Below are 13996 nucleotides of genomic sequence, written 5' to 3' on the forward strand. Positions count from 1 at the left end.
CAGCATCTCCGTTCTTCAGAAACTTCGGCTCCTTCTCGAGCTCCTTACCCGATTGCCTAATCAATCTCGGTCAAGATCTCAGAGAAGTTGACGGCAATGTGAGAGGTGTGGCAACGTAGGAAGAAACTTCCTTGACCGATTTCATATCGTACCTTGTCAAGAACCCAGGTCATCACTTGAATGACCTTTTGTTCATCTCAGTAGCTTCAACCTTTCAATCTCAATATTGTCAACGAACCAAACTTGTAAATGAGATGACCAGTTGCGGTTGACTTCCCACAGTCGTCGTGGCCGATGACCACAATGTTAGTGTGGGTCTTCTCTTTCCCCATGGCTGATGGGCCGGAAAACTAACTGTCAGGAAACGATACAGAACATCAATAATTAGAGTAACGGGAAAATTTTCAGGCAATACAAGTACCATAGACTGCTGCATAAAGAGAGAATTTTAAAACAAAGGTATAAATAAATAAATCCACAAGCTTCAGAAAAAAAACCTATTCTAGCCCATATTTACTATTTAATCAGTCTTATCAATGGTAATAGCTCGTGTTGAGACGATATTTGCAGAGCTCATAACACAGAGGACAACCACAGAGAAAACTTATTAGCAAATTAATAAAATTTATATTGTTAACTTTCTAGAAACTAATGGTCTCTGAAAACTACCATAAGCATATGAAAATGGTAGCTGACAGGCATCTAGAATCAAATTGATAGGTGCTATTTCAGCTTCGCAATTTCTAAACAGATTTAGGCTTTTCAATTGACTCTTCATGGAAAAACATTCCTCCTCCTTGAACGACTCAATTAGTGCAGCCATCAAAGTTGGATATTAGTAGAATGAACTGATCACTAACTGGAAGGGGGATAAAATCCATAAAAATCAAAGAAGAATTTTTTTTGAAATAGGAGTAGAAATCAGCCAACCTTTAGACAGATATCATGGTTGTATTATTTTCAGTGAGATCAATTACATTATTTCTGCATCATATGCAAATTAAATACATTGACAACATAACCCAATGTAGAAAAATTACATAGAATCAGGAGATTTTACTATAAAGGTCAAGCAGCAGCAGTGAACACTCGAATAATCTCTAGTGTTAACGAGAGAAGACGAACGTCAAGTGATTAAATGGCGAATGGGCTGAAAAATCATCTGCTTCCACCTCAATACCTCATGACCCAGAAAGTGAAGCAGAAGCTGCAGCTCGATCAGCATCAATCATTGACTTGATATAATATTCGCCTGCTTTGTACGAGGATCGAACCATAGGACCGGATGCAACATACCTAAATCCCTGTACCAGAAACGAGCCCATTAAATTAAGAATGAGTAGGTCATTTTCGAACTATGTTATACTGTCTACATGAGTTAGTAATCTTACAAGAACAATCATTAAGGGCAAGCAAAACACATTTTCAGTTCTGCCCAGGGGCATTAAGGGAATGGATAACATCTTCTTAGCAGTTATATTATTTTCTGTTGTTTTCTAGTTCTATGCTTCTCTGATGAAGGGAGTACTTTACATTTTAGCTCTTCATGCAAGGCATGCATCTTTGCTGGCGATGTTTTCAGTAAAAGTTTTCATCCTTCACGTTCACAACGCAAAAACGTCCGCTAACTAGTTTTCCTCAAATATGATTACTCTATGGAATATGTAGACAGTTCTGACAGAATATGTGTAGCAATAAATATAAAACAGTTTCCAGTTTCCTTTAATATGGTTAGTTGGTTACCCACAGTCCAGAAACCGTCAAGATCAAATCATTCTTTTAGAGGAATTCTATGTAGCAACAAGTACTAGGTTTTCGTATATGTCGAACAGTGTGTATAAACTGACTAAATTAATGCAATTAACACAGGTCAAATGCATGTGGGAATGATCCTTCCATCGGCAATGATCCTCACCAATTTTGACATCTCTAGTCGTCAAAGTCACACCATCAGAGAGGGCGCAATAAATAAATGTCTACGAATGTCAAATCTCAATCCCAACCCATAGGTACCATGAAACTTTCTGAAAAAGCTATTCTGAAAGGAACAGCCAAAGGTTTCACATTACTCCCCAGCTCCAGCTACAAGCTGCATTCGTGAAGGAAAGGAAGCAAACCTAGCACACGACTCCTCTACCAACCATTATTCTGAACCACTGGAAGTCTCTCTGCTGGAAGATACCAATTGGGAAAAAACATTATTTTTCTCTAAGTATAAACAGTCATCAGATCTTATTGTCCTGATATGGAACACACTGAAGTATTTCTCTATTTCAACCTCTTAAAAGCCACCAGGCTTCTATGATTCATGTTGGAACTTGAAAGGATAGAATTCAGAAGTCACATGGGTCAGATAGTTATCTCATCGGGTGGGATTCAACTCATCCAAAACCTCCCTAGTTGAAGTTGGATTCAGAATTTAAACTCTTTTTGGCTCATTCATGAAACTGTATTTTTGGTTTGGATAAATCAGACATGGAAATGAAGCATTCAAGTACTACTTTAAAGAAATTGAGCAGGACTTTAGTGATATCTCGAGCTGTCATGCATTCGGAGATTCTGCAACTAAATAAATAAATAAAATATATAATACAGCCTATAGCATTATACGGTTGACACTATGAATTTTAGGACTATATCAGCTGCTTGCGTCTCAACTCAAAATAAAAGTTGAAATTCTATTATTAACCCAGCTTAAATGATTAAAAAAGTTAGTATAGTCCAATCAATAATGTTTTTTATTCTCCTAAAACAGAATAGTTTGTTATATTTATTAAATAATATTGTGAGAGAGATGCAAATAAATGCACATTGTTTTCTGCTTAAATGCCTTAGAAAGCAAATATACAAAGTTAAATATGAAGACATGAGAAATGAATTATTGGATTAATGTGCCTGATTGTAAATTAAGATGTTACCATTTCCTCGCCAAGCAACCGATAGTTCTCGAAAGCTTCTGGTGTAACATACTCTGAAACAGGCATATGCCGCTTGGATGGCCTCATATACTGACCAAATGTCATGACATCAACTCCTGCTGCCCTCACTTTTTCCATAGTGCTGACCACCTGATCAGGTGTTTCCCCACAACCTAACATAATAGAAGTCTTCGTAAGAGTTCCAACCGGGGCATATTCTTTTGCCATCTTAAGAACATCAAGTGATTGTTTGAAATTGGCGCGGCGATCTCGCACAACACCCTGAAGCTCTTCAACTGTCTCGATATTGTGAGCAAAAACTTGCAGTCCAGATGTTGCAACCCTCTCTACACATTTTGAGTCTCCTCGGAAATCAGGAACTGCAGCACAAAAACATTAATAAGCATCAACCGGAACCTTTCAAAGAATACAAATTAGGCAACCAAATATCTCCTGAGACCGAAGCAATTAGCGTCATAGTTCAAATATGAACCTCTGGATACTTATAAAGACAACTTTACTTTTAGTTTTTCAAATTCATAATTAAAAGTCTTGCTCAGTACAGAAATATCTTGTAAAATAAAAACGTCAGTCTCCTTTTCAAAGAACACCAAATAAACAAGAATATTGTTCAGAATGTCAATGAATCCTTCAAACAATAAATTAAAAAGCAAGAATGCGTTGAATATCAGTAGTACCTGAAGTATAAATATGAGTTTCACTTTTTAGCAGTATTTTCATGAATGAATTTGCTACTCAATGAATGATCATTTAATAGATTCACAGAAAAATAAAACAATTAATACGAACTGATGCATTATACACCCGTAATTCCTCTTTCTTCAAGAATTAAAAAAAATGGATGCTCGGAAATTACATAGATAAATGCAAGTATTACATGGACAAGGAATATGGTTGTCTTGGCAATTACACAGATAAATGCCAGTATTACTTGGACAAGGAATATGGTTGTCAAGTGTCTGTGTACCCTCAGGTGTTCAACAAGGTAACTTTTAAACATGAGAACATGGGGACAGCCTTTGAGAGTGCTTGGGAGGGCTTTTTTTTTAAAGCTTATAAGGTATCTGTGGCTTTGGCTTTTATGATAAGAACTTTATAAAACTTATATGGGCAGAAAAGTCTTTTAATTGGTCAAACCTAGCTTATTTGGGTGAGCTTATAAGCTAGTTTCTAAAAAGTTGGGGAACCCTAGCTTTTTCAAATGTGCCTTAAAGGCTGGCTTATTAACATGTCACCAAACATGTAGATATGGACAGGCTAGATTAAAAGATACTTTGACCCAAAAAAGGCTCCCTCGATTGCTTGAACACCCTCTATGTATACACATGTGCGCCTATAATATTGATTCAGCACTACTTGTTAACAAGTCATTGCATAGTTAAAAAAGAAGTATGGCACATCTTTGGATGTCTATGGAAGTAAAATAAAACTTGTTTAGTTTTTTACTTACTATCTTCCCTTGTAGATCCATTCTATATTTTCTTTCTAAGCATTTCTACCTTTCAAATACGGTGATATCTTTTTCGATTACATGAACAGTATCCGAGCAGCAGGAAACATGTCCAAGTTTATCATGTCTTGGTGCCTGGTAACTGACAGATACGAACTCATGAAACAGAAGAGAATGGCCATAGATGCATCTGAAAAGATGATACTATATGCAATAATCGATCCCCTTACCAAGTGCCTCTATCAGCATCTCTGGCTTCAGACGCTTCAGGCTTTGTACAGTCTCAGCAAAATGGCCACTTCCTTGATCAGGCAAGTCATCACGGTCCACACTAGTGATTACCACATAATCTACACCCCATGAAGCAATGGCTTCAGCGGCTTTAATGGGTTCATCTGGATCTGGTGGAGGAGGAGTCCTTGATGTTTTAACATGACAAAACCTGAATGAAAAAACATCTAAATCCAGTAAACAAGGAGAAGTAATTCCAAAACCTCTTTAACAGTAAGATACCAACAGATCTTTAACTAAGAACAATTTTGTCTCAGAAACAAGCACAGCATGCAAAGATTTAGCAAGGTAAAAAATTCACAGTTCGATAACATATAAAATGCAAATGATTTCAGATTTCAATCCCGCTATTCACATATAATTTAAATGGAGTCAAAGAAGGTCTAAATATCTCTGGACTACTGCAATAACACCAGAACGAGGTGACCGGAGGAAGCTTGTGCCAAGTGAGCCCAACACAGTGAAACAGAGGGTGATGCACACAGGCCACTTTCTATCAACAAGGTTTCGATGTAGGCAGACCAAATAAAAATTTCCAACATAATCCTGATTACTGAACCCACTATTATGCATTTACGTTTAACTAACAAAACCCAGATTTGACCACAAAAAGAGAGGGTGGATCTCATTACTTAAGGATTAAGAGGGTTGCTAGGAACTAACCTGTGTAACTAGAGAGAGAACTTTTAGAAGGGATGACTGCCCCCATCCACCACCAGAATCTTCATTCCTTCTCTGGTTTGCTTGTTTGCAAATTTAGATGATGCGACATTCAAAACCCGCAGTATCATTGTGATCTTTGATAAAATTCCAAGCAATGAAGCACATATATTTCTACAAGAAAGCTCGTGTTGTTTTGGACACTGTATCGAACATATACATTACCCTACTCCCTCTATATTGTTGTTTTTCTTTTCTGCGTACTTATTTAAAATTTTCTGTTTTTGTATACCATATCATTCTTGTGTGGGCATGTAAATGTTCTCCAGCTTCTAGGATTAAAAGAATTATGATAATGAACTTTTTTTTGTGAATTATCACTTGTTTCTTCCCTTGCTTGACATCAAAAAGGTCAAAATGTTTTTTGGGTCCAGCAAACTCCATTCATTGTAACTGAACCATTATATTGTCTTTTTATTGGCTTACTTTCTCAGGTGAAATGCACATCACTTTGACGAATACAAATAGACTACAAAAAAGTTCGTACGATCAACATAATCAGAAACACAGCCCCCATAACGTGCATTCATCCACCAATTGAAATGAGCTGCTCTCTATTTATGAATCCCTTTTATGAGACAGACCACACTAGAGGACGAAAACCAAAAATACTAAATTTCAAGGTCAAGCAGCTTATACTTGGTATGTTCATGGTCTTTGAGAAAAAGATTATAGGTTAATTGAATAATTTCCAAGGCAAAATTTGCACCAAAGACTCTGGCATGCAGACGTTTGATAATTAGCATAATTAGACAAGACAAACCACAATTCATACATTGCCCATTCCTCTACTTTAAAATCATTTTCATTTGCTAAATTTCGCATCTCAGTGATCCACACATATCCAGTAAAACCCAAAATCATCAAAAAGAGAGCTCTCTCGAGCAAAAACTACCTACAATCACAAGTAATTCTATTGCCTCGCCTTCCATGGACTTTGAGTAGATGTTAATGCGACAACAAAGTGTAAGATTCTTGGTCTTAACAATTACAGTGGGCCTTTATACGGGCTTACTCCCTACAATCTAACATTACGTATCTATAATACGTCATCCAAGAGAAAGAGAACAAAAGATCAAACTTCAAACCCAAAAAAAGCACTGGGAGTTCTCTTACCTACAACCGCGAGTACAAGTATCACCAAGAATCATGATCGTGGCCGTGGCAGTCCCAGTCTCGCCCCCAGACCAACACTCTGCGAGATTCGGACACCTCGCCTCCTCGCAAACGGTGTGGAGCTTCGACTCCCTGAGATTGGACTTGATCTGCGCGTACTTGGCACCGCCGGGGATCTTCTGCTTCATCCATTCGGGCTTCTTGATGGGGTTCTTCTTGGTCCCCACCTCGACGGAGTAGACGAAATCGGAGAAGTCGGGGGTCTCCTCGGCGAGGCGGCGGCGGAGCTCGGCTAGGGTTTTGGGAGGGGGGGAGGGAGGGGAGTTAGGGTTTGGATCTAGGGTTTGGAGGAGGAGGGGAGGGGTCGAGGTTAGGGGTCGGGATTGGGATTGGGATTGGGATCGGGATTTGGGGGAGGCGAGGGAGCGGGCGAGGGAGAGGAGGCGATGGCGATGGCGTTGCATTTTCGGTCGAGAGGGTTCGTATCTGGAGGTTGGTCGTCGGTTGGTACGGGAGATGGGAATTGGCGATGGTGGGAGGGAGCTGTGCCACGTCAGATGGAAAATTGTTGAATATGTGATTATGTTTATTTATTTATTTACTGGAAATAGAAAGAATTAGGCAAAACTTCAATCGAAGGCTCTTGATGTTTGTAAATCATCAAATAATGTTGGGAAAATTGTGTCAAGACCCCAAAAGCAATATCTTCATGTGCTGCAGCCCCTTTATTTTTTTCCCGTGTGCTTCAGCCCCAAGAAATATCACATCATGTGCTGCAGCCCTCTTTTAGCAATTATTATCCGCCAACTAAGCATAGAGAGAGCATAAAATGTACAAAACCCCAAAATATCCTTATCTCCTCTATTCTTTCATGTTAGGTATAATTAGAGTTCACGTTAGGTCTAAATTTATGTTAGGTCTAATAATAGTTAATGTTAGGTTTAATTTCAGTTCATGTTAAAGTCTAATAATAGTTCATGTTAGGTCTAATTCCAGTTCATGTTAAGTCTAATAATAGTTCATGTAAAGTCTAATTTTAGTTAATGTTAAGTCTAATTTATGTTCATGTTATGTCTAATAATAGTTCATGTTAAGTCTAATAATAGTTTATGTTAGTTCATGTTAAGTCTAATAATAGTTTATGTTAGGTCATGTTAGGTCTAATAATAGTTCATGTTAAGTCTAATAATAGTTTATGTTAGGTCATGTTAGGTCTAATAATAGTTCATGTTAAGTCTAATAATAGTTCATGTTAAGTCTAATTTCAGTTCATGTTAGGTCTAATAATAGTTCATGTTAGGTCTAATAATAGTTCATGTTAAGTCAAATAATAGTTCATGTTAAGTCTAATTTTAGTTCAAGTTATGTCTAATAATAGTTCATGTTAAGTCTAACAATAGTTCATGTTAAGTCTAATTTCATGTTACGTCTATAATAATTCATGGTAGATTTAATAATAGTTCATGTTAGGTCTAATTTACTTCATATTAAATCTAATTTTTAATATTTTATTTACTTAACATGAACTATTATTAACTTAACATGAACTATTGTTAGACTTAAAATGAACTATTATTAGACTTAACATGAACTATTATTAGACTTAACATGACATGAACTGAAATTAGACTTAACATGAACTATTATTAGACTTAACATGAACTAAAATTAAACCTAACATGAAGTGTTATTAGACCTAACATGAATTATTATTAGACTTAACATGAATTATTATTAGACATAACATGAACTGAAATTAGACATAACATGAATTACTATTAGACTTAACATGAATTATTATTAGACTTAACATGAACTATTATTAGAAATAACATGAACTGAAATTAGACCTAACATGAATTATTATTAGACTTATTGTGAACTGAAATTAGACCTAACATAAACTATTATTTAACTTAACATGAACTGAAATTATACCTAACATGAACTATTATTAGGCCTAACATGAAATTAGGCCTAACATGAACTCTAATTTGACCTAACATGAAAGAATAGAAGAGATAATGGCATTTTGGGGTTTTCTATTTTTATCCTCTCTCTATGATTAGTTGGCGGGTAATAATTGCTAAAAGAAGGCTATTGCACATAATGTGACACTTCTTAGGGCTGAACCACATGGGTAAAAAATGAAGGGACTGAAGGACATGAAGATATTGTTTTTGAGGTTTTGACACAATTTTCCCAATAATGTTTGCTCCATCTTCGGTGATTCTTTTATGCTCTGTTAGGGAGCTCACTATGGATAGGGAAGGAATGATAATTTTTTTTACTTCCCTTTCTTTTCCCTTTTTTACACCCCAATTTAGGGTGTAACATTTAAGTGTAATTTTTTCCTATCTTTCCCTCCTTTACTCTCCTAACAAAACTCCCAAACAAATTTAATTTCAAATTTCTCTTCTCTTTCCTTCTTAACCCTCCATCCAATTATAGCATTAGAAAATCTCCATGGCTGTAAGCGTATAAAATTGCTTATAGGTCCCTTAGCATAGCTCGGCACAAACAGACGAACCAACGAGGCGACGAGGTTGACGAATCGCACGTAAGCAACGGAATACATCCATTCGCGTGTGGAATCAAGCCAAGTGTTCGAAGAGTCAACGAGTCATCCAACCAAGGGCAGACTCGGACAAATCACGATCGAATCAAGATCAGTTTCGAACTCAAACTCAAAAGCCGATTTACTGCCTAATCAGGAATCAGATCTACTGCCAAATCATATCAACAAATCAGAGTCCGAATCAACCACGAGACCGGACAAAACGACGAAACCCAATGCCTAAGGGGGGCTCGGCCAAAGCCGAGCCACCCATGGGTGGTAATCCCTCCCGGCTATTATTCCCTTCGTGGAATAATACCCGCATACTCGTGTAGATCCGACCGGATCTAGATCGCGCGGTGGTCCACGGATTAACCCCGGCGTCGGCAAAGAACCCACACAAGCAAGAGACCGCAAGCGAGCGACCGCAAATTTGTTCTAAAGGAAAGTTGTAAAAGGAAAGTTGTAATCTTTTTCTTTTTCTTTGATTTCGTTGTAACTGGATCTAAAAAAGACCGGATCTTTTGTAACCGAAAAAAAATAGTTATTCAAGATAACAATGAATTCAATGAAGGCAATTTTCACAGCGAACAATCTGGCGACCACAGTGGGAGCCACCGATCTCGCTGCCGCGATCGTCACGTCTCAGCCGCGGATCTCAATCCCGGTCGAGGAGGAGGTCGAGTATGAATTCGACCAGGCCAAATTCGAGGAGTACCTTTCATCCTCGTCCGGATCTACCTCCCCCCGCAAGTCCAAGAAGTTCTCCTCCAGGAGAAAAGCTCGTTGGTTTGAAAAAATTCAGAACGCCAACGAAGCTCTCACCCCAGCTGACGCCAAAGTTGCGTCAGGTGAAGTTCCACCGACTTCCAACGAGGTCAAACCTGTTCTTGTCAACGCTTCTACTGTTGAAGGCGTTGTGACTCTCTCGAAGAGAGCCCGCCAGAGGCGACGTCAACGCTTTGCCCGGCAATTCGCCAAAGCGATGGAGTTCACGGACGGGGTCCGCTACAATGTGGATCTGAAGAATAGGAGAGGCAAACAGCCTCAACAACTGAAGAATGGCGGTTCCTCCAAGCCGCCAACGAACGAATGGATCCGAGTCAAACGGAACCGTTCGACACTTGAAGAGCGGATTCACAAATGTCGTGCACTACTTGCACAAGCAAAAATCCTTGTGCAGAAGGCCGAAGAATTGAAGAAAGAAAGAGTGGCCAAGAAGCCGCCATCAACCCGCCAAGTGTGGAGGCCGAAACAGCCTCCAACCAAAGTTCAACCTCCGGTGAATCAACCAAAGTCGCCGATAATCCCAATAGCTTCTCCGGAAGATCATGCAGAATCATCCCGAAGGAAGAAGCAAGTCCTGGAGTGCCTCGGTCCGATTCCCGACGAGAGAGGCAAAGCTCCTGTTCAAGATCGTTTGGGCCCGATGAAGAAGCCCCGGACGACACAACATGCTGGGGGTCGCCGCCACCTCCAACATGACAAAGAGACCAGGGCAGTCATGCGCACCAACTTGCGCATTGAAGTCCAGGAGCCCGCCGAGAACTCACGCCCAAAAAGGCATGTTTCGAGGCGCGTGACTTTCGAAAGCCCTAAGAAAGCAATTCCCCCTCAGAAGGAAACATTATCGTCTAATGACGATAGTGTTATATCTAAGAAGTCGTGCCAACACACGATAGGTTACTCCGATCGTCAGACAGACGAGTTGTACTATCGTGCTGGGGGTACGAATAAAACCAGGAAAAGAAGTCCCCGAGAACAGGAAACTCAGTGCCCCTGTTCCAAACTCATTCGGGCAGTATTGTCTAAATGCAGCTGCATCAAGGCGGTCCCCGAACGAGTTTCGGTTTTCGAAAGGCTCAGTACCGAAATGCCGAAAACAAGGCCTAGGCGTTTCCGTCGAAGAAGAACGGTAGTTGAAGAGGGAGAATTTCCGAGGGTCACCACCAACATGACCAGCAGAGGGACATTGGCGCGGGACAACCTCGAATTGATTCTAAAAGCATCCCGGCCTAGAACCCGTCTGCAGTCCGGAACCATCAAGCGAGCAACCTATGGTAGGGTTCGAACAAGACTCCCTTCAGAAGATGAAGAATCTGATGCCGGCTCCGCGGTTGCATCTGATAATACGGGATCCAGCGAGGGGCAAGTGGCTAAAATGCTTGAAGACGCCTTAGCTAAGCAACAGGAAACCTTCAGGTTCGAAATGCAGATGGCCATGCAAAACATGAGAGAAAAGCATGACCAACAAATCCAAGCATTGACGAACCAGCAAGGCGAGCCAAGTCGTCGTAACCCGGTTAATCTGGAAGGTGAAGACACTAATACGAATGAGACGCATAATGCCAATAATCCTCCCGTCAATGCAGGGGTGGTAACGAGAATGTCAACGCAGACTTGGGTGAAAACTTGAAAATTAAAAATCTCGAGAGCAAAATTAATACTTTGATTTCCGCTCAAGAAATGAAGAAAACAGGCATTCCTTGTCCATACCCAAGAGAGTGGGAATCAATCCCATATCCGGCGAAGTTCAACCTAATTAACTTCACGCCGTTTAATGGGATGGGTCCCCACTCAACATTTGATTTACTTCAAATTACACTTGAGGGTAATTTCCGGCAATGAGCCTCTGATGGTGCGGTCATTCGTTGGCACTCTTCGTGGAGCCGCCTTCGATTGGTATCGCCGCCTCAAGCCAGGAAGCATAAATAGCTGGGATGACATGGAGACCAAATTCCTCTCCAACTTCTTCGATGACGACACAGAGATATCCATTGGGTCGTTGCTTGATGAGAAACAGAAAGACGGGGAATTGGTTGACACCTTCGTCAAAAGGTTCCGGAACAAGGCGATGAACTGTCGGGACCCGATCACCGAGGAATTCATTCTCCAGACTTGCCACAACAACCTCGCACTGGACGTGTTGGAAGCAATGGGGACAGCACCATCCAAGACATGGAAGGATCTGAAGGTCCGAGAGAGGCCAGCAGGCGACAAATGCTCCGCAACAGAATTTCGTCCCACGGGGGAAAGGTAAGGCACATGCTAATGCAGTTGATGCTAATCAAATCTTTCAATTGCAACCTCAGCAACAACAACAGCGGCAACAACAACGAACGCCACAACAATCGCAGTCACAATGGCAACAACGGCCTCAGAAGCAGAAGTCTTCAGAGCCAAGATTTCCCAAAGTGTACTCCTTCAAAGATGACGAAGTTCCCGGCATCTTTAAGTACTTGTTGGAGAACAACAAAATTCAGCTGCCAGTGATTGTGGATCAAGAAGGGGCTAGCAAAGTGACAGATCCGAGGTATTGTGCATACCATAGAGCGGTCCATCACCCTACGAAGTCATGCTATCACCTCAAGGACAAGATCCAGGCGCTAATTGATGTAGGTGTCATAACTCTGAAGCCGTCCAAGAATGTTGGAGCAAACGCGGTTTCAATCAGCTTTGGATCAGTGCCCACAGCGTGGTTTGAACCAAAACGCATCACCAAAGTGGGAATGAAGACAGTGAACGATGACCCACATGGACAGCGCCAAAAAGGACTTGTGCCACACACAGCCCCAAACGGCGAAATCCTATGGGTTCATCCTGATCTCATTGAAGACGAACAGTGGGCGACTTCCTCGAGAAGAAAGGGCAAAGGCAAATCCTGCAATGCTACTTCAGCAACCTTCGAGGAGGATGGCGATGAAGCTCCTACTTTCCCGCTCTCCGAAGAAGAACAAGAAGTTTTTGCGACCCGAAGCGGAAATGAGTATCACTACAACTATCCACCACCTAGTGAGCAGGGGGTGAATAAACGGGGACCAGCCAAAACTCTTACGGAGATGGGGGTGATTACGAGTCCTACGAAGAATCCCCAGGAGGTTCAGAATCCGAAGCTGTCTCGTTTCAGTCGCCCGATTGGAAGAGACAAACCGGAAAGCTCGAAAACTCCGCAAGTCTTCGATATAATGGCTCAACTAGCCAATATTCTAGCACGGATAACGCTGTATGAGTTGCTACGGTTGTCCAAGGAAACCAGGGAGGCCTTGCAAGAAGCTTTGGCCAATTCAAAGGTGTTTCTGACTCAAATTAAGCCGGTGCCTGAACAGCCAGAACCGCTGAGTCAACAGTGCAACATAGCGATTAAGAACCTTCCCTGCATTACTTTTACCAAAGAGGATATGCAGACGAAGAATTCGAACCACGATCGACCGCTATACTTCATCGAGTACATCGGCTCCAGCAAAGTCAACCGAATCCAAGTGGATCCGGGTTCTGCTGTGAGTATTATGCCGCTTCGCTTGATGCACTTCCTTGGTATTCCAGTTAGCAAGTTAGCATCCACAGGCACTGTTATCTATGGGTTCAATACCAGCGGGTCAAGACCTTTAGGTAAAATCCGGATAAAGTGTCAAATGGGAGATTTGAAGATAGAAGTCACATGTTATGTGATCGATGCCGAAACTTCAGACCTTGGATCCATAGTAACGTTATAATCGCCTCCACTCTCCATCAGTGTTTGAAATATGTCGACACTGATAATAGGGTTAGAACGGTGGTCGCGGATAAGCAACCATTTAAAGGGTATGAGAATTATTTCACTGATTCTCTCCTTTATGGTAACGAATCCGATACTGAATCATCGGCCCATGGCACGGACAGCGGAGAAGAAGTTGATACCGAAGCCGGATTTGATTACAATGGAGGTTATGTTTTAAATGACATTGTACACTTTGTAATCAACCTTGACGATGATCAAACGTCAGAGGGCAGTTGTAACTGGCAACTTGCCAATAATGAAATAAATAACGATTTAGAGTACTCCCTGTCTCTTGATGATGTGATAACAGGATTGTTTGATAATCCTGATTTGTATATGCCGCTTCGGTCGTCCTATGTAACAAAGGAACGCCTCCAGCATTCTTT

At 40.8% G+C, this 13996-nt stretch overlaps 1 protein-coding gene across 1 annotated transcript; it reads right to left on the minus strand.

Moving 5' to 3' along the window:
- Positions 916-7080, minus strand: LOC109833939 (lipoyl synthase, mitochondrial). Its single transcript, XM_020401812.1, has 4 exons — positions 6517-7080; positions 4620-4831; positions 2919-3298; positions 916-1304 (listed from the first exon to the last, which is right to left on the minus strand). Exons 1-4 carry the CDS (start codon positions 6978-6980, stop codon positions 1182-1184), a joined length of 1179 nt encoding a protein of 392 aa, XP_020257401.1. The 5' UTR covers positions 6981-7080; the 3' UTR covers positions 916-1181.

Source organism: Asparagus officinalis, chromosome 3 (assembly GCF_001876935.1).
Source record: "Asparagus officinalis chromosome 3, Aspof.V1, whole genome shotgun sequence".
Taxonomy (NCBI): Eukaryota; Viridiplantae; Streptophyta; class Magnoliopsida; order Asparagales; family Asparagaceae; genus Asparagus; species Asparagus officinalis.